Source organism: Mobula hypostoma, chromosome 2, assembly GCF_963921235.1.
Source record: "Mobula hypostoma chromosome 2, sMobHyp1.1, whole genome shotgun sequence".
In the NCBI taxonomy this organism is placed as follows: Eukaryota; Metazoa; Chordata; class Chondrichthyes; order Myliobatiformes; family Myliobatidae; genus Mobula; species Mobula hypostoma.
In genome coordinates, this window is record NC_086098.1 from 64778336 (window position 1) to 64800056 (window position 21721).

Genomic DNA, 21721 nt, shown 5'->3' on the forward strand with positions numbered 1-21721 from the left:
TACTTAATTCCTGCAACATACACAAGATGCTGGAGGAACTCAGCATCTAGGGAAAAGAGTACAGTCCATGCTTTTCGGCTGGAAACGGGGACTGTTTATGTTTTCCCATAGACGCTGCCTGGCCTGCTGAGTTCTTCCAGCAATTTGTGTGTGCTGCTCTGATTTCCAGCATCGGCAGATGTTCTCTTGTTTGTGATTGGATACACTTAATTCATAATAGGCACAGCAATTACAAAAGGAACGTGACATTATCTTATTTACACAGAGACACAAGAAATTCCAGATACTGTAATCTGGACCAAAAACAAAACTGCTGGAAGGTCAGGCAGCATCTGTGGGGGCAAAAGGATAATTGACATCTCCAATTAGGCTCTGCATCAGTACTGAGAATGTATAGGCTTCCCACCACTCAGACCATCTACTCCCTGCATAAAAAGAACAGAAGCTAAACAGGAGGATCTGATACAGAAAGTCATACAATGTTGGTCTGAGAAAACTGACAAGATCTTTTGCGACTGCTTTGAGTTGGTATGTTCAAAGACTCAGCTGCAAGTCTTGATGAGTATGTCACTACGACTTTTCCAGCAAGGATCTTGAGGACTGTGTACCAAAGAGGATCCAGGTGTTCGCCAACCAGAAACCATGGATGAACTGGGAGGTCCATTCCCCAAGCATTCAAATCAGGTGACCCTGACCTTTACAAGAAATTGCAACACCATCTCTATAAAGCAATGAGAGGTGCTAAGGGACAGTACTAGTACAAAATTGAGTCCCATTCCAGCATTGTGCCTTACAATCTATAATGGGCTACAGAACAAAGTTGGACAGTATTGCCAACAACAGCACACTCTCAACGATGAATATTCTACGCACATTTTGAACCGAAGGGAATGGGTATGTCACACCCACCCTGACAGCCTCCAGTGGACTGGAAACCACAGTCACTGTTCCAGACGTGAGATCTGTCTTCCGGATAACAAACCCATGGAAAGCGTCTGACCTGAATGCTCAGTCCTTACCTTCTGCACAGAACAGCTGGTGTGAGTATTTTTAACAATTCCCTGCGTTAATCTATGGGCCCCACCTATTAAGAAGACCACTGTATCAGAATCAAGTTCAATATCACAGGCATTTGTCATGAAATTGGTTGGCCTTGTGGCAGCAGTACAATGCAATACATAACAATGAGATCAGGGCATGTCCTGGGTGATGGAGCTCTTTAATGATGGATGGTACCTTTCTGAGGCATCACTCCTTGAAGATGTCCTGCACACTATGGAGGCTAGTGCCCATGATGGAGCTAAATTTACAACTCTCTGCAGCTTATTTCAGTCCTGAGCAGTAGCCCCACCCATTCCAGATGGTGATACAGTAAGTTAGAATGCTCTCCACATAGGAACATAGGAAATAGGAGCAGGAGTAGGCCATTAGGCCTGTCGAGCCTGCTGCACTATTCAATAAGATCATGGCTGATCTGGCCATGGACTCATCTCCACCTACCTGGCTTGGGTTATATATTTTATATGTGACTGTATATTCCCTGCTTTCTTCTATGTACCATATGTGCCTTCTGCTGTGTATGACTATAGGTACTGTGTTTTGTACCATAGCCCCGGAGGAATGCTGTTTTGTTTGGCTGTATTCATGGGTATTCATGTATGGTTAAATGATAACTAAACTTGAATTTGAATTTGGAGTTGCGAGGCAGCAACTCTCCTAGCTGTTTTTGCTGTGCCACCATAATGTTATGAGATACATTTGTTCCTCCAGATGTAGCTTGTTGAGCATTCTCACATGCCATCGCTTCAGATCACTGTGATTATATATCTCTCTGCTTTTCTACCACTGTTTCATCTTGCAAAGCATAGTTCTTCAAATACAGTCACAGAGTCATAGAGAAGTATGGCACAGAAACAAGCCCCTTGGCCCATCTAGACCATGCTGAGCCATTTAAACTGCCTCCTCCCGTCGACCTGCATGGGGATAATAGCCTTCCATACCCCTACTATCCAAGTACCTATCTAAACTCTCCTCAACTTGAAACTGAGCTCGCATGCACCACTTGTGCATGCCACACTCATTCCACACTCTCATCTTTGATAATCTTCTATGATTTTTTTTTTGTGGCATAGAATTATTTTCTTTGAGAATGCCTTCTGTACAAGTACAATAAATGTGCTACACAAGTGTAAGTTATTGCATCAGTAAAGTTTCAAAACCTGGGTAGAGTATTTAATGCACCATTCCCATCCCTTCATCACTGACTGTAGCAGATGTTACAGTGAGAGAAACAGCTTTATTTGGAGTTATTGTCAGATGCCAAGCATTATACCATCATTTTGTACATCTGCAACAACTGGAACCCTACCTTAGAACATTGACCCTTTCAGCAACTTTCTGGTTTCTCCTACTGCTCCACGGAGAAAAGGAGAGAAGTCAAAATTCAAGCAAACCGGATCAAATGGAGGTTTGCTGTTGTTGAAAAGCCACTTGAGGTCCAGATCTGTAGATATAACAGGCTTTGTACTCACTACAAGCAAACACACAAGGGAGATCAGATTAAAAATATTCCTCGAAAGATGCAGCATTTAAGAAAAAAACAACATGCATCACTTGCACCACCATCAAGGACGTATACCTGCATACTAGGAAGGTGCCAGCAAAGGGCCTGCTCATGGACTGTTGTGCCACTTCCATCAGTATTCATGCCAGCCACCAGACTTGAAAACAGTTACTGCTCCCAAGCTGTCAGGTTAATCAACAACTCCAGCCATTAACCCACCTCACCACCACAACGTCATCATTTCCTGTGAAAGGTGCCTTATATACAGAATCTCCTTTACCTAGTGTCACCTTATGTACATACAATCAATCCATGTATATAAGCTAATCTTATGTATATATAGCCGCTCTCAACAGTTGTTTCATTTTATAGTGTGTTTTGTTGTGTTATTTTTGTGTTTTTTTTTGTTGCATCAGGTCTGGAGTAACCATCATTTCATTGTCCTCTACACTTGTGTACTACAAATGACAATAAACAATTTTGTATCTTGAATGTTAAAAGATTCCCTTTCATATTCTTATAGACATTATAAATTCCCCAATTGCCCAGGAGTCTCACTGAAAAAGGAGAATGTATCTCCCAGGTGTATTTTGGGCACAAGCTTTCTTGCTAGTCTCATCAAAAGTAGGGATGCTCATATTTAATGGGTTGTTCATCAGAAGCAGTGTATTGTAATTAAATAATTCTTTTCAGACACATTCTTTTTCCTGATCTCCCCATGTGTGTTTGCTTGTACTAAGCTAAATCCTGTTACATCTGCAGCTCTGAATTCCAAGTGTTTTTTCCAACCATAGCAAGCAACCCCCCCCCCCCGCCCCACCTCCATGAGATCCATAAGATATCGGAGAAAAATTAGGCCATTCAGCTCATTGCAGTCTGCACTGCCGTTCAACGATGGCTGATTGTTTTCTCAACACCATTATCCCACCTTCTCCCCATAACTCTTAACCAGCTTATCAATCAAGAGCCTATCAATTTCTTCCTTAAATACATCCAATTACTTTGCTTCTACTGCCTACTGTGACAACAAATTTCACAGATTCTCCATGCTCTGGCTGAAGAAATTCCTTCTGATCTCAGTTTTAAAGGGATATCCCTTTATTCTGAGGTTGGCCCTCAGATCCCGGATTCTACTACTAATGGAAACATCCTCTCTGCAGCGACTCTGTGGAGGATTTCAGTATTGGGTAGGTTTGAATTACCCCCCACCCCCATCTTTTTGAACTCCAGAGAATATTAAACACCTTTCATTCCTGAAGTAATTCTCTGGACCCCGTCCAGGGCCAGGACACCTTTCCTCAGGTACTAGGCACAAAACTGATCACAATATTCCAAAAGCCTTCTAAAGTCTCAGCAATATGTCCTTGCTGTTACATTCTAGTCCTCTTGAAATAAATGCTAAGTTTGCATTTGCCGCCTTTACTACCAGGATCCAGATTGCTTGAGCCTTAATGTCCATCTTTTCTCCAGGAGGAATTGTGAAAGACTCCGAAGTTGCTGAAAGGGTAGAAGTTGAGAGATATTGATCCAGCTGTTTTAGGAAAATTGAATGATGTTGAAAGCTGTGGCATCTGAAAGTAACACAAAATAAAGCTGTTTATCTCACTGTAAAATCTGCTACATTTAGCTGTATCAGGCTGAAATGGGAATATTTAATCTTATGCATTGAGAGTACTGCTGCTACAATATTTGCTGACAATACAACCATTGTTGGTAGAATCTCAGGTGGTGAGAGGCTATGCAGGAGTGAGATATGTCAACTAGTGGAGTGGTGCTGCAGCAGCAACCTGGCACTCAACGTCAGTAAGACGAAAGAGCTGATTGTGGAAAGATGAAGGAGCACATATCAATCCTCATAGAGGGATTAGAAGTGGAGAGAGTGAGTGGTTTCAAGTTTCTGGGTGTCAAAATCTCTGAGGATCTAACCTGGTCCCAACATATTGATGTAGTTATAAAGAAAGCAAGGCAGCTTTCAGTCTTTGAAGAGATTAGGCATGTCAACAAATACACTGAAAAACTTCTGTAATTGTACCATGGAGAGCATTCTGACAGGCTGCATCACTGTCAGGAATGGGGGGGGGGCATCTTCAGGGAGTGGTGTCTCAGAAAGGCAGTGTTCAGTATTAAGGGCCTCCAGCACCCAGGGCATTCGCTTTTCTCACTGTTACCATCAGGAAGGAGGTACAGAAGCCTGAAGGCACACACTCAGCGATTCAGGAACAGCTTCTTCCCCTCTGCCATTTGATTCCTAAATGGACATCGAACACTTGGACACTACCCCACTTTTTTTTAATATACAGTATTTCTGTTTTTTTGCATGTTTTTTTAAAAAATCGATTTAATATATGTATACAGTATTAATTTACTTGTTTATTATTACTTATTTTATTTTCTCTTCTAGATTATGTATTCCATTGAACTGCTGCTGCTAAGTTAGCAGATTTCACTTCACATGCCGGGTGACAATAAACCTGATTCTGATTTGTTGATTGAGGAATAGGAAAATTGCATCACATCAGGCCAGCAAGGAATAAGGATTAAAGTCATTTAACAAAATGAAAGTGACATCAAGTTAAATGCTTTTGTGGAAGATGCCACAACAAATGTGTAACTGCTGGTCTGTCGCTAACAGAGAGAACTGTGGCTGAGGAGAGCACTCACAGGAATCAGGTTGCAATTGTAACCATCACCGTCGCTAGCACATGAAGCCGAAACTCGAATACATGAAGTTATCTCTCAGTACCCCGCCACAGCCACCAATTAGTCCAACTCTACATCTTCCACTATCTCCACCCTATCTGCCCTATTGGCTAAGTGAGCTTATCTGTACACAGGTTCAGTATCGGCTAGAAACCGAAACAAGATATCATTTACATTTTGATTTCGGATTCCGAGGAAATGAAACCTCGGTCGCTCAACGCGATTGGCGGACGTCACTAGCCTTACGAATCATATCGCTATTAATATGCTTCGTCCAGAGTTGAAATAAACTGCTGGCGGCGAGGGAAAACATAGCGATCAGCGACACTCGGAGAACGAAGTAAAACAGCAAATATGTACGTGGTGGTTATTTGCATTAAATTCCTGTTGCAAGCTTGCCTCCATAAGGTGGGCGAAGTGTCACGATGGGCGATGAAGCTCATAGCATTATGCAAATTTGGGATCGGTGAGATGGGACGAGAAAAAATGAAAAGGAGCAGCGAGAAGAGCGGAGAGCGTGCAAGCATCCCTCTCAGTGTCAATTACCACTTCACCCGTCAGTGCAACTACAAATGCGGTTTCTGTTTTCACACCGCCAAAACATCGTTTGTGCTGCCTCTGGAGGAAGCCAAAAGGGGACTGAAGTTGCTGAAAACAGCTGGTAAGCAGCAGCAGAAATAGAGACAGCGACGTGCGCCGCAACTTGATTCAGTTTGATCTGCAAACTATTGTATACAGTATATCGAAGTCCGGTGGTTGAGCAATGCACCTCTGATTAAAAATAGCCTAAGGAACTTTGTTTTTCCTATTTGTATTGTGTCATTACTACTTGATGTCAAGTAGAAATGTTTATTGGATATGAACGAATGATGTGTAAAACTAGGTGTGTTAAAGTTACAATAACGGGCGGAAATTCAGCACAGCAATGCACAGTTGAGTTAAAATAGTGTTAAAATCATGGCGAGCGTGGAAGTAAAGGTAGGTTGGTGTCAGGTGAGGTTTTGATTGACTGCTTGACCAGAGAAAATGAGCTGTTAGTTCGCGAGCAAGTATATAAGATTAGATAGAGCAGGACGCAGTACAGTTCAAAATTGTGCTCACAATGATCAGTGTGCCAAGAAATAGGTCCGGTCCTGAAATAATGGGGGTTTACTCGTACGATCTCACTCCCCCCTACAAACTCAGGGTTAATAAGCTAGCATCGCATTTACTGCAAAAAAGGGGGAAAACTTTGATGTACTGAAATTAGAACATAGAAAATCTACAGCAGTCTACAGGCCCTTCGGCCCATAATGTTGTGCTGACCATGTAACCTACTCTAGAAACTGCCTAGAATTTCCCTACCGCATAGCCCTCTATTTTTCTAAGCTCCATGTACTTATCTAAGAGTCCCTTAAAAGACCCTATTGTATCCGCCTCCACCACCTTCACTGGCAGTGCATTCCACACTCTCACCACTCTCTGTGTGAAAAATGTCCTCTGACATCTCCCTTGTACCTACTACCAAGCACCTTAAAACTATGCCCCCTCGTGTTAGCATTTCAACCCCGGGGGAAAAGCCTCTGGCTGTCCACATGGTCAATGCCTTGTACACCTCTGTGAGGTCACCTCTCATCCTCTGTTGCTCCAAGGAGAAAAGGCCAAGTTTACTCAATCTATTCTCATAAGGTATGCTCCCCAATCCAGGCAACATCCTTGTAAATCTCCTCTGCACTCTCTCTTTAGCATCCACATCCTTCCTGTAATGAGATGAGCAGAACTGAACACTGTACTCCAAGTGGGGTCTAACTAAAGTCGTATTGTTTTTGATCTGGATCCCATCCAACATCTTACAAAAATGATATTTTATGAGCTAATTCTTTTGAAGTGCCCAAACGTCGGTCGCACAGGTAAGTGGTTACTGATGGCAACCTTAGTATTGTTTCAGATGACTGCATTCACTTTGATGTTTATGTATTCTAACCATATCGGTTTACATATCTATTCTGTGCAACAAAGGCTGGCAGGGCAACACTGATATTTTTGCCATCAACTTGGTTCATATAATTTGATTTTTAATCATGTTTTTCTCTTGTCCAGGTATGGAAAAAGTAAACTTTTCAGGAGGAGAACCTTTTCTACACGATGGTGGGGAGTTCCTAGGAAAGCTGGTGCAGTATTGTAAACAGGAACTCAACCTGCCCAGTGTCAGCATTGTTAGTAACGGGAGCCGTATCACAGAGAGATGGTTTAAAAACTATGGTAATTTCTTTATTGCCCCTACAAACTAGGACATAGTTGACATTCTAAAACAAAAACACTTAAATAAAGTACAAGGACATATACTGTTCTAATAAGACATATGATAAATATACTTTAGGATGTTGAATAAAGGCATCTAGAATACCAATGTTTTGTAACCAAGGTAAACAGAGATTTATTTGTTGAGATACAGCATGGAATAGATGGCTTTGTTGCCAAGTCTGCAGATGACATAAAGATTGGTGGAGGGGCAGGTAGTGTTGAGGAAACAGGTAGGCTGCAGAAGAACTTAGATTAGGAGAATGGGCAGTAAAGTGGCAAATGACATACAATGTTGGAAATTGCATGGTCATGCACTTTGGTAGTAGAAATGAATGTGTGGACAGGGAGAAAATCCAGGAATCTAAGATGCAGAGGGTCTTGGGAGTCCTTGTGCAGATCACTCTGAAGGTTAACTTGGAGGTAGAGTCAGTGGTGAGGAAGGCAAATGCCACGTTAGCACTCATTTCAAGAGGTCTAGAATACAAGAGCAAGGATGTGATGCTGAGGCTTTATAAGGCACTGGTGAGGCCTTACCTTGAGTATTGAGAACAGTTTTGGGCCCCTCACATTAGAAAAGATGTGCTGGTATTGGAGAGGGTCCAGAGGAGGTTCTCAAGGATGATTCCAAGAATGAAAGGGTTATCACATGAGGAATGTTTGATGGCTCCGGGTCTGTATTCGCTGGACGCCGGGAACTGGGGTTGAGGAGAAGATAGAAAAATAGATCAGCCATGATTGAATGGTGGAGCAGACTCGATGGGCCAGATGGCCTAATCCTGCTCCTATGTCTTACGGTCTTATGGAACATGCCCTTCCGGCCCTTCAAGCCACGTTGCCCAGCAATCCCCCATTTAAACCTAGCCTACTTACAATGACCAATTAACTATCAACCAGTTCATCTTTGGTCAGTGGGAGGAAATCCATGCGGTCATGGGGAGAATGTACAAACTCCTTATATGCAGCGGTGGGAATTGATCCCCATTCACCTTTACTGTAAAGTGCTGTGTTAACCACTACACTACATGGCTGCCCATTGACATGTTTAGATTTTACCTCTCTATAACATCAATATGAAGTACCTGAATTGTGCCTGTCACTCTGTTGGGAATCGCAATTGCTAAATGTCTATTGCATGTTAAATTTGTGCATATTATATTGTGACAATTAGTCTTTATTAGATGAACTCCTGGGCATAAATGGCACCAAAGAGTCACAAATGCCATTCTATTCTAAACTTACAGTCTTCAGAAAAATGATTCAATGCAAATATTTGTCAAATAGATACCAACCTTGTCTAAGGCAATGAATAAGATGAGGTCACCCTAAGGGTGGAGGAGCAACACTTTATATATTGTCTGGGTAGCCTCCAACCTGATTGCATGAATATCTCTTTCACCTTCCAGTAAAAAAAATTCATTTCCCCTCCACTCTTCTATTTCCCCCTCTGATCTGTTATGTCTTCTCACCTGCCAATCACCTCCCCATGAGTTCCCTCCTCCTAGTCTTTCTCCTATAGTCCACTCTTCTCTCTAATCAGATTCTTTTCTTTCTAGCCTATTACCTTTCCCACCCACCTGGCTTCACCTATCACTTTCCAGCAATCCTTCTTCCCCTTCCCCCACCTTTTTATTCTGGCTTTTTCCCGCTTTCTTTCCAGTCCTGAAGGATCTTGGGCCAAAATGTTGATTGTTTATTCATTTCCATGGATGCTGCCTGACTTGCTGAGTTCCTCTGGCATTTTGTGTGTGTTTCTTTACTGAATTCTTTTAACTCAACCCTTTGAACTACTGTTTGATTTCATAATACTTCCTTCGATTACACTTGCCAAGCAGAAATGAAGTAACTTGTACAAGATGTGCCAGTCAGCTCTTCCAACCAGCAAACCTTAAAGCACAATATATATCATCAGAGCAACACACACAAAATGCTGGAGGAACTCAACTGGCCAGGCATAATCTATAGAAATGAATAAACAGTTGTTCTTTCCAACTGGAAAGGAAAGAGAAAGATCCCGGCATCCTCTTAAAGGGGTCTGTACGTCCACTCCGTGGAATGCATGGGTTTTCTCTGGGTGTTCCAGTTTCCTCCCAGAGACCAAAGATGTACTCTTTAGGTTAATTGGTCAATGTAAATTTTCTCGTGATTAGGTTAGGGTTTAATTGGTTGTTGCCGAGTGATGCTACTCGAAGGGCCTGTATCTCTATATAAATATGATGCTTGAATAAGAAGGTGCAGGGAGGAGTAGTACAAGCTAGAGGTGATAGGTGAAGTCAGGTGGGTGGGGTAGGAGGGATGAAATAAGAAACTGGGAGATAATAAATGGAAAAGGTGAAGGGCTGGAAAAGAAGGAATCTGATAGGAGGGGTGAGTGGACCATGGGACAAAGGGAAGAAGGAGGGACAATAGGGGGAGATGGTAGGTGAGAAGAAGAGGGAAGAGGGGGCAGTGTTGAGAAATGAAGAGGTAAGGGGAAGAGGGGAAAATTACTAGAAGTTGGAAAAATTAATGTTCATGCCATCAGGTTGGAGGCTACCTAGATGGAATATAAAGTCTTGCTCCTCCAACTTGAGAGTGGTCACTTTGTGGCAGAAGAGGAGGGCATGGACGGACATGACAGAATGGGAATGGCGATTGGAATTGAAATTGTTGGCCACTGAGGAATCTTACTTTTTGAGGATGGAGCAAAATGGTCCCCCAGTCTACATTGGGCCTCACCCATGTAGAGGAGTATGTGATGGGAGCACCCAATACAGTAGATGACCCCAGGAAATTTGCAGGTGAAATGTTGCCTCATCTGGAAGGACTATTTAGGACCCTGAATGGAGGTGAGGGAGGAGGTGAATGGGAAAGTGTAGTACTTCTGCTGCCTGAAGGAATAAGTGTCAGGAGATGGATTAGTGGGGAGGAATGAATGGACAAAGGAATTATGGAGGGAGTGATTCCTGGTGAAAGCAGAGAGTGAGGGAGAGGTAAAGATGTATTTGGTGGTAGGGTCTTGTTGAAGTTGGTGCAAGTTGTGGAGAATGATGATGTGGATGCGAAGGCTCATGAGATGGTAGGTGAGGACAAAAGGAACCCTATCCCTTTTAAAGTGGTATGAAGATGGGGTGAGCATGGAAATCCAGGGAATGGAGACGATGGGCAGTAACAATAGTGGAGGAAGGAAAACACCGTTGTATGGAGACGGAGGACATATTTGAAGACCTGGGAAGGAAAGTCTCATCCTGGGAACAGATGTTGCAGAGATGAAGAGACTAAGTGGAGGGACAGGCATTTTTACAGGAGTTAGAGTGGGAGACGGGATAGCCCATGACCACCTTGACTATACCTCTTCCACTCTGTCTTCTGTAAAAATGCCATTTCCTTTTCAAGCAAAAACAATTACTGCTATTTTCTAGTTTTAAAAAGTAATGCTGAAGAATAACATTATATCAAATGTTTGTTGTTTATAGGTGAGGATTTGGACATTTTGGCTATTTCATGTGACAGTTTTGATGAAGAAACCAATCGACTTATTGGTCGTGGGCAGGGGAAGAAAAATCACATTGAGAACCTCTACAAGATCAGAAAGTGGTGCAAAGATTACAAAGTGGCTTTCAAAATCAATTCTGTCATTAACAGATTCAATATTGAAGAAGATATGACAGAACAAGTCAGGAGTCTGGATCCAATCAGGTGGAAGGTAATTCAAATAATTTCTATTTGAATTGCAAACCTTAACACTTAACAAAATGGACAGAATTTGACCATAAACAACAGGAATTCTGCAGATGCTGGAAATTCAAGCAACACACATCAAAGTTGCTGGTGAACGCAGCAGGCCAGGCAGCATCTCTAGGAAGAGGTGCAGTCGACGTTTCAGGCCGAGACCCTTTGTCAGGACTAACTGAAGGAAGAGTGAGTAAGGGATTTGAAAGTTGGAGGGGGAGGGGGAGATCCAAAATGATAGGAGAAGACAGGAGGGGGAGGGATAGAGCCGAGAGCTGGACAGGTGATAGGCAAAAGGGGATACGAGAGGATCATGGGACAGGAGGTCTGGGAAGAAAGACAAGGGGGGGTGACCCAGAGGATGGGCAGGAGCTATATTCAGAGGGACAGAGGGAGAAAAAGGAGAGTGAGAGAAAGAATGTGTACATAAAAATAAGTAACAGATGGGGTACGAGGGGGAGGTGGGGCCTTAGCGGAAGTTAGAGAAGTCGATGTTCATGCCATCAGGTTGGAGGCTACCCAGACGGAATATAAGGTGTTGTTCCTCCAACCTGAGTATGGCTTCATCTTTGCAATAGAGGAGGCCGTGGATAGACATGTCAGAATGGGAATGGGATGTGGAATTAAAATGTGTGGCCACTGGGAGATCCTGCTTTCTCTGGCGGACAGAGCGTAGATGTTCAGCAAAGCAGTCTCCCAGTCTGCGTCGGGTCTCACCAATATATAAAAGGCCACATCGGGAGCACCGGACGCAGTATATCACCCCAGTCGACTCACAGGTGAAGTGTTGCCTCACCTGGAAGGACTGTTTGGGGCCCTGAATGGTGGTAAGGGAGGAAGTGTAAGGGCATGTGTAGCACTTGTTCCGCTTACACGGATAACTGCCAGGAGGGAAATCAGTGGGGAGGGATGCGGGGGGGACGAATGGACGAGGGAGTTGCGTAGGGAGCGATCCCTGCGGAATGCAGAGAGGGGGGGAGGGAAAGATGTGCTTAGTGGTGGGATCCCATTGGAGGTGGTGGAAGTTACGGAGAATAATATGTTGGACCCGGAGGCTGGTGGGGTGGTAGGTGAGGACCAGGGGAACCCTATTCCTAGTGGGGTGGCGGGAGGATGGAGTGAGAGCAGATGTACGTGAAATGGGGGAGATGCGTTTAAGAGCAGAGTTGATGGTGGAGGAAGGGAAGCCCCTTTCTTTAAAAAAGGAAGACATCTCCCTCGTCCTAGAATGAAAAGCCTCATCCTGAGAGCAGATGCGGCGGAGACGGAGGAATTGCGAGAAGGGGATGGCGTTTTTGCAAGAGACAGGGTGAGAAGAGGAATAGTCCAGATAGCTGTTAGAGTCAGTAGGCTTATAGTAGACATCAGTGGATAAGCTGTCTCCAGAGACAGAGACAGAAAGATCTAGAAAGGGGAGGGAGGTGTCGGAAATGGACCAGGTAAACTTGAGGGCAGGGTGAAAGTTGGAGGCAAAGTTAATAAAGTCAACGAGTTCTGCATGTGTGCAGGAAGCAGCGCCAATGCAGTCATCGATGTAGCGAAGGAAAAGTGGGGGACAGATACCAGAATAGGCACGGAACATAGATTGTTCCACAAACCCAACAAAAAAGCAGGCATAGCTAGGACCCATACGGGTGCCCATAGCTACACCTTTAGTTTGGAGGAAGTGGGAGGAGCCAAAGGAGAAATTATTAAGAGTAAGGACTAATTCTGCTAGACGGAGCAGAGTGGTGGTAGAGGAGAACTGATTAGGTCTGGAATCCAAAAAGAAGCGTAGAGCTTTGAGACCTTCCTGATGGGGGATGGAAGTATATAAGGACTGGACATCCATGGTGAAAATAAAGCGGTGGGGGCCAGGGAACTTAAAATTATCGAAAAGTTTAAGAGCGTGAGAAGTGTCACGAACATAGGTCGGAAGGGATTGAACAACGGGTGATAAAACCGTGTCGAGGTATGCAGAAACGAGTTCGGTGGGGCAGGAGCAAGCTGAGACAATAGGTCGGCCAGGACAGGCAGGTTTGTGGATCTTGGGTAGGAGGTAGAAACGGGAAGTGCGGGGTGTGGGAACTATAAGGTTGGTAGCAGTGGATGGGAGATCCCCTGAGCGGATAAAGTCGGTGATGGTGTGGGAGACAATGGCCTGGTGCTCCTTAGTGGGGTCACGATCGAGGGGTAAATAAGAGGAGTTATCCTCCCTCTCCCCCTACCCCTCCAACTTTCAAATCCCTTACTCACTCTTCCTTCAGTTAGTCCTGACGAAGGGTCTCGGCCTGAAACGTCGACTGCACCTCTTCCTAGAATTTGACCATAGTGGGAGGTGGTCGTAGGAAGTGGCATTGTAATTTGGGGTCACTTTAAAATTACCAAGTTAAAGTGCAGGCAATTCTACTTGTTGAAATGGACCAAATATTTTGATAAATTTGGAGCCCCTTGCCATCACTTTCTTAAGAGTATTTAGTGATGGGGAATTAATGTGAGCCTTGCCGCAATGCTCAAATCCAAAAAATAAGAACAGATTAAAAATAAAATATGCGTAACAAGTCTTTCACTCTCCCTTCCAGTTTGGAATATCGATCTAACACGGCACTCCCCCACCCCACCTCTGCTTTATACTTTGGTGTGAAGTGGGGCTTGGTGCTTAGTTGACACACTGTTTCACTGGGGCAGTGTTCATGCTAGCAGGATGACACAAATACTGTTTATACAATTATGTATTAATACGTCACAATGTGCAGCATTATCAATAGTACAAATGGAATAGTATATCCCGTGGCTCTGGGAAGACTGTGGAATTTAAGAAGACCTAACAAAGAGAGGAAGTTAATGACTTTTTTTTATCGCAACTGGTTGTAGAAGAAAAGTATAAAAGCAGCTTAAGATGCTTCATGTCTTAGAGTCCAGAATTGAATCTTCATGCTCTATGAATGTTTATTAAATGTGTAGTTTATTTAGATGATCTTTGGAGAATGAAGTAGAACTATTGTGGAATATTGTGTGAAGATCTGGTCACCATACTATAGGAAGACTGCAATTAAGCTGGGGGGTGGGGGTGTGGGTGCAGAAGAGATTCACAAGCTTGTTTCCAGAACTGGCCGGCTTGAATTATGAGATATTGGATCAGCTGGGCAATTTTCCCCTGGACTGAAGGATGCTGAGGGGTAACCTTATACAGCTTTATAAAGTTGTGATTGATTACAGTCTTTTTCCAAAGACAGGGGAATCTAAAGCTGGAGGAATAGATTTAAGTTTTTCCGCACAAAGGGTACTGGGGCTATATGGAATGAGCTGCCAAAGAAGGTGGTAGAGGCAAGAACAATTACAGCATGTAAAGGACATTTGGACAGGTACATTGACAGGAAATTGACTTGCGTTACTGTAAAGGCAAGCAAATAGGTCTGGTGCAGAAAGACACCTTTATTGGAATGCAATAGTAGGGTCTACAGTCCTGTTTTCATGCTGTATGTCTATGACTCAATTTACAATTATTACAACAAGCAAGAATAATACTTAGGAGCAGGAAAGTTTGTCTTCTGCATTTAATAAGATTATCTGTCCCGTCTTTGTCTGCTTTGTTTCACTCCTTGCTTATCAAGTCTCTACTTTCAAAGACTCTGTTTCCACTGTACTTTGAGGGAGAAAAATCCAAACACCTCAAGGTCTCTGAGAAAAAAAGAAGCACCTCACGTGTTAAGTGAATGATTTCCTTAGTTTCAGATGGCGGCATCTGTTTCTGAATTCTTCAATAAGATGAAATATCCTCTCCACGTACATATATGTGAAGAGAATCCAAGATGTTTCAATTAAATCACCTTTCATTCTTTGAATTTCAGATAAAACTCATCCTCTTAAACCTCTATTCAGAGGACTGATTTCTAGCAGTAGTAATGTCCTTGTTTTGTGTTTCAGTCTAATTCCAGACTAATACTATGCTTTGGAAGTATTGAATTGGCTTTATTACTTACATCCTTCATATACACGAGGAGTAAAAATCTTTGTTACATCTCCATCTAAATGTGCAATATGCAATTTATAGTAAATAGTATGTATAACAGTATAGTCAATATAACATAGAAATACAGTTGTGTCAGCATGAGTTAAGCGTCTGATGGCCTGGTGGAAGAAGCTGTCCCAGAGCCTTTTGGTCCTGACTTTTATGCTGCTGTACTGTTTTCCGGATGGTAGCAGCTGGAACAGTTTGTGATTGGGGTGACTCAGGTCTCCAGTGATCCTTCAGGCTCTTTTTACACACCTGTCTTTGTAAATGTCCTGAATAGTGTGAAGTTCACATCTACAGATGCACTGGGCTGTTCGCACCACTCTCTGCAAAGTCCTGCGATGGAGGGAAGTACAGTTCCCATACCAGGCAGTGATGCAGCCAGTCAGGATGCTCTCAGTTGTGCCCTTATAGAAAGTTGTTAGGATCTGGGGGCCCACACCAAACTTTTTCAACTGTCTGAGGTGAAAGAGGTGCTGTGGTGCCTTCTTCACCACGTGGTTGGTATGTACAGAGCACGTGAGATCCTTGGTGGGCAGGGGAAGCAGAATTACACTTAAAATATTGAACTGTATTTAGATGTTGGAATGAATTGCTGGTTTACAGAATTTGAAGTGAAATGGCATAAGCTGGGTTATGTCAGAAAATTCTTTAGTCACCAGTGATGGTCAGGGAATGTGCAGATGGTGAATGAATAACTTGTTCTGTTGGGCCCAGTGGCTATAATCTGAAGGTAATACTGTAGCTCATTTCATTAGGCGTTTGAGGAGAATTGGTATGGCATCAAAGACACTCACAAGTTTCTACAGAGGTACTATGGAGAGCATTCTAACTAGCCATCACAGTCTGGTATGGAGGGGCCACTGCACAGGATCAGAAGAAGCTGAAAACCTAGCCAGCTTAATCATGGGCACTAGCCTCCTCAGCATCCAGAATACCTTTAAAAGGTCCTGTCCTGACGAAGGGTCTCGGCCTGAAACGTAGACTGTACCTCTTCCTAGAGATGCTGCTTGGCCTGCTGCGTTCACCAGCAACTTTGATGTGTGTTACAGATATTTATCAGGTGAATATACTTCATCGCTGAAGTTAAAAGAATGAAAATATGTGGAAGGCATTTTTCTCCCTCAAATCTATTCAACTCAGGTTGAATGTAAGACATTACAGACAACTTACTGTTAACTTGCAATTAGTGGGTAGTGTTATTTAGAGAGGCAATTTGAATGCAGGTAATGACAAAGCATAACATTGTAGGTAACCAGGAACATGCCCTGGATGATTTATTTGCCCAGTTAGGTTTGTAGCAAAGTATACAACATAATAGATTAACTTATTTTATTTAATACAGGTATTTCAGTGCTTATTGATTGATGGAGAGAATGCTGGAGAAGATGCTTTAAGACATGCAGAGACATTTGTAATCGACAATGAAGACTTCCAGAGGTTCCTGGATCGACATAAGGATGTCAAATGCCTTGTCCCTGAATCCAATGAGAAGGTAAGATGTACAGTGGAAAACACAGAACTGGAACTACCCTATGAGTACCGCAATTATATAATTACATACTTCTGTGATAGTTTGGATTCTGTTTCTTTCCCTTATGTCACTCAGCATTTCTGATCTCATTAGCTTGCTGTATATTCTGTTAAAATGAGTATTTTCAGGACCTTTGCTATCACAGTTTAAAATTTTTTTCTGCACTACTGCAAGATACTGATGGATCTACTGCAAATATCACGGTTGTAGACACATCTAATCTAATCTAATTTGGGTCTCCACTATGTTGACAATAAAATATAATTTGCTGTCTGATGATGCCTTTTGTGATTTCAAAGGAAAGTTAATTCCCTCCAATGATTCCTACTCAAAATGACAAAGATTCACTGAAAATTCAGATATATTCTTAGTGTTCCATAATATGCAACTACCAAGGGGGCTACTGTTATAGTGTAGACTTAAGTAAGACCGAAAAATTATGTTATGCCCTTTTTCTAGCTTTAATTACCTACTGGCTTTTCAACTGTTGTCGTCTCAATATTAAGAACATTCCTATATAGATAGCATAATCTTAGATTTATCTGTATCTCCTCAATACTTGTTGCTTTGCTTTGATTTAGTTTTAATATTTATTCATAGAAGTGATTAAAAAATAACTATGTTAAATAACATAGATTTTGTTCTCTCCAGATGCGAGATTCCTACCTCATCCTTGATGAATATGTAAGTAGTGCTTTATTACAATTACAATGCCCTCCCATCTAGTTCCCTCTATTATATATTGTGTAAAATCATCCTAGTCATTTCTCAGTACTATTACAATGGAATTTTTAGGCAATAAGATCAGTTTTACATTATGGGAAATTCTTAGTGATATTATGTGCAGTATTTCATTCTATAATGTATTAATTATAAGTGGAAAACTTCCTAGAAGTTGTTCTTTTTGCCATTTGAATTTATATTTAACAATTTAAGGAGTGACAGGAAACACTGGTACTTTTCATAGTCATAGTCATACTTTATTGATCCCGGGGGAAATCGGTTTTCGTTACAGTTGCACCATAAATAATAAATAGTAATAGAACCATAAATAGTTAAATAGTAATATGTAAATTATGCCAGTAAATTATGATATAAGTCCAGGACCAGCCTATTGGCTCAGGCTGTCTGACCCTCCAAAGGAGGAGTTGTAAAGCTTGATGGCCACAGGCAAGAATGACTTCGTATGACGCTCTGTGCTGCATCTCGGAGGAATGAGTCTCTGGTTGAAGGTACTCCTGTGCCCACCCAGTACATTATGTAGTGGATGGGAGACATTGACCAAGATGGCATGCAACTTAGACAGCATCCTCTTTTCAGACACCACCGTGAGAGAGTCCAGTTCCATCCCCACATCATCACTGGCCTTATGAATGAGTTTGTTGATTCTGTTGGTGTCTGCTACCCTCAGCCTGCTGCCCCAGCACACAACAGCAAACATGATCGCACTGGCCATCACAGACTTGTAGAACATCCTCAGCATTGTCCAGCATGTTTTGTGTATGTTTTAAAATATGTTTCCAATTGATATAGATGGTGGTTTGTTTGGTTGCATCTTTGTTTTTACATTCTTATGCTGTAACTTACCAACATCACAATGAAGCTTAATTGTTCCTCTTGTTTATGAATGAGAACATGGGAGTCCTGAAGTGCTCTGTTGTCAGATTTTGCACGGATTCCAGCGGTACAGATGAGCTTTTATGCTCAGGAATCTGCTCTAAGGCTCTCTGCCAGGAGAAACCTACGGGAGTATCTATCAGCCCATTCTTATCATTGGTAGTTTAAGGGTAGGGAAGAAGAGACACAAGTACAAAACTTTTCTGTAGATATGAAAATATATTACTTTAAAGAAGTTTAAGATAACATTTTTATTTTCTAAGATAACTTTTAAAATTCATTTGTACTCTCTTAAATATTTCTGATTATGAGTAATATTCAGAAAAATTAAAATCCCTTATATGGCTTTGACAGCTGGCAAAATGCATGTCTTAACTAGCAGTCAGAAGCTTTTCAGAGGAGTTTTGTGAGCAAACTTTGGCCTGGTCTATCTTAAAACTGAAATTCAGAGGGATTAGAGGGAAATGCAGGCAAGGTATGAATGTAGATAGGTGTTTTGGTTGGTATGCACAAATTGGATTAAAGGGTCTGTTCCCATGCTATGAAACTATGAATTTATTAATTTTATGAATTACATGATTCACTTAAGGTAAGATCCAATCATCTATCTGACAAATAATGCATGCTAATAGGAATTTTATTTTCATGCTTTTACTCAGTTATTTTCTGAATGTTCTGTTAATATTTTTCAGATGCGCTTCCTAGATTGCACACAAGGTAGAAAAGATCCATCCAAATCCATCCTTGATGTCGGTGTCGAGAATGCTATTAAATTTAGTGGGTTTGATGAAAAGATGTTTTTTAAACGTGGAGGGAAGTACAAATGGAGTAAAGCAGATATGCGGCTGGAATGGTAACTGTTGGCTGCTCTTTCAGCCTTGCTCACATGAACAGAACAGTATTCACAGCTCAGCTGTATTTTATGCCTTTAATAGTTAAACTTTTGTGTACATAAAATCTCCAAGCAGATTTTCAGTAATGTAAGTGAAGAGCTGAATGTATGAAAATGGAGCAAAACCAAAAACTGCAAGATGAACTCTAAATTTTCAGATTGAATTTTGTATACAGTACAGCAGACAAATTTACTGGAAAATAATACAGATTTTTATTCAGAACAGAAAGTTATAAATTTCTTTAGGCTGGTTAGCTTCTGAGAGGCTCCAGTACTGATTTTATAGGTTGCCTTGCTCCTTTCCCCTCTCAGACCAGGCAAGGTATGGTCCCAACAGCAGGTCAAATTCAGACCTGGAAGCAAGTCCACCTGCTTCTTACCTTCAGGATTGGCTTACTCATCATAACTATCACACCCAACGTATTTCTTTCTCTGTAATGGTGGTTGAAACCTGATTCTGTGTGTGGATGATTGATCCCTCCTTTTGTCTGAACGGTCCACCACATCCTTCACATTTCTTTGCAGTAGGCCATTAAAACGAGTAAGGTTTAATGTGTGAGAGAGAGAGAGTGAGGAAGTGAGAGTTTAGTACTCAATACTGATAGCTCAGGCCAAAATGTTGCAGTAGAGGTTTATATGTGTACTACACAACTTCTGTAAAATTGCAATTTGAACAAGGTATTAAGCATAAGATTGTTATGAAACTTTGATATGTATTGCAATATTTCCTGCAATGCTTTTAGGTTGCAAGATTTTAAATTGTTTATATTACAAAGTAATTTAAAATCCATGCTCTGACCTTTACTTCTCACCATCATTGAACCACAAGAATATATTCATTACTACAGATACTATTCAAAGAACATTTATTTTTTAAATGTTTTCTATTACTATTGTACTTAAAATATGTATAGATCAACATGGACATGTCATGATATGCACCAGCTACTAAATTGAAGGATGAATTTCTGTGTTAATCACATTAGTTTTCACACTGATATTGTTTCATTGCTATTGTTATTGTAATCTGTTCATTGACAATATGGTGCTTGGTTATAATCCACATTTCATTTCGTTGCGATATAAATAAAAAAAAAACCTTTTGGTCCCCTCACTTACATATTTATCTTTCTGCTATAATTTTGCTCCCTTTCCCAATTACTTTTGTACTTTAGTCCTGTACTTCTCTCTAATTTTTGTAAAAAAAACCTTTCCTTTCTCCTGCTCTAACCAACCCTTTCCATTACTTAGCATTTGATAAACATATTCCTTTATGTATTTCTGTATCGTGTCCCGCATATCTTATTCTCTGTTACCCATTTCATCACTGTAACAAGAACATCCCAATCTAAATGATCCTTCACACAAACAAACTTTGAGGATATGTGCAATTAAACCACAATAATAGAGGTTATTCTCATAGATCAGAAACATTTCAATTTCAAAAGAATGTTAAGTTGATGTATTTTAGTGTTTCATCGTAAAATGCATCCACATATCTCAAACAATCTCTGTAAATCACTGACATTCCATATCCTATGCTATATAGATTGTATAATTGTCTAATTCTTAACAGGAACCGTTCTTAACAGAAACAAAAAAATATTTCGTGCTTTAGATGGAATTTACACAAACTTGTAAACTAGCTTTCACACAATAAGGTTGATAAAGTACTTCGTATGAATAATGTCATACAGGACATAATAGAATGTGATTTTAAGGAACATCTTAAATGTAAGAACCATAATGACAGATCTTCAGAGTTTGCACCCTGAAGGTATGACTGTCTATTGAGGAATGACAGAAGCCAGCTGTGTGCAGAAAGCCAGAGGTGGAAGAGCACTAGGATCCCTGGAGGGTTGTAGGTCCAGAGAAGATGACAGAGATAAGGAAAAGAGCACAGTCAAAAGTCTGAAAATTGCTGTACTGGATGCCAAAGTGCATCATGAATATAGTGGTGATAACTGAACAGAATTTGGTGCGAGTTAGAATATTAATATTGCTTGTAACTATTGTAAAGTATACCTTTTGCTTTGTTCAGGACTCGATGTATTCAATTTATATTTCTGTAAATAAAATATATATTTTGTATCAAAGTGAATTAATGTTAATAAAATGATAAAATCCGTGGTGCCTACATGGTATTCAATACCTTTTAGGGGAAATTTATTGAGAAGCAATACTACTCCTTTAGTTAATATTAAACAGATCTTCACCATTATTTTTACATAATCTCTGGATTACTCCCAGTGCCACGTGCTAGTTGGAATATGATTATGGCTGAGAATCTAGTGCAGGGGGCAGGGTTTCAGATTTCTCGATTATTGGAATCTCTTCCAGGGGAAAGTATGACCTGTAAAAAAAGGGACATGTTACACCTGAACCCGAGGGGAAGCAATATCCTTGCGGGTAAGTTTGCTACAGCTGTTG

At 41.3% G+C, this 21721-nt stretch overlaps 1 protein-coding gene across 1 annotated transcript; it reads left to right on the plus strand.

The window, feature by feature from the left end:
* The first annotated feature begins 5454 nt into the window (after positions 1-5454).
* rsad2 (radical S-adenosyl methionine domain containing 2) lies at positions 5455-21329 on the plus strand. The gene is made up of 6 exons (XM_063038111.1): positions 5455-5924; positions 7343-7504; positions 10999-11228; positions 16594-16743; positions 17434-17466; positions 19092-21329. Exons 1-6 carry the CDS (start codon positions 5618-5620, stop codon positions 19254-19256), a joined length of 1047 nt encoding a protein of 348 aa, XP_062894181.1. The 5' UTR covers positions 5455-5617; the 3' UTR covers positions 19257-21329.
* Positions 21330-21721: the final 392 nt, after the last annotated feature.

Coding starts and splice junctions, on each gene's coding strand:
- rsad2 (XM_063038111.1), top strand. CDS start 5,618: ATGTACGTGGTGGTTATTTGCATTAAATTCCTGTTGCAAGCTTGCCTC. Junction 7,505..10,998: donor GAGATGGTTTAAAAACTATG/GTAATTTCTTTA, acceptor TGTTGTTTATAG/GTGAGGATTTGGACATTTTG. Junction 11,229..16,593: donor TGGATCCAATCAGGTGGAAG/GTAATTCAAATA, acceptor TATTTAATACAG/GTATTTCAGTGCTTATTGAT.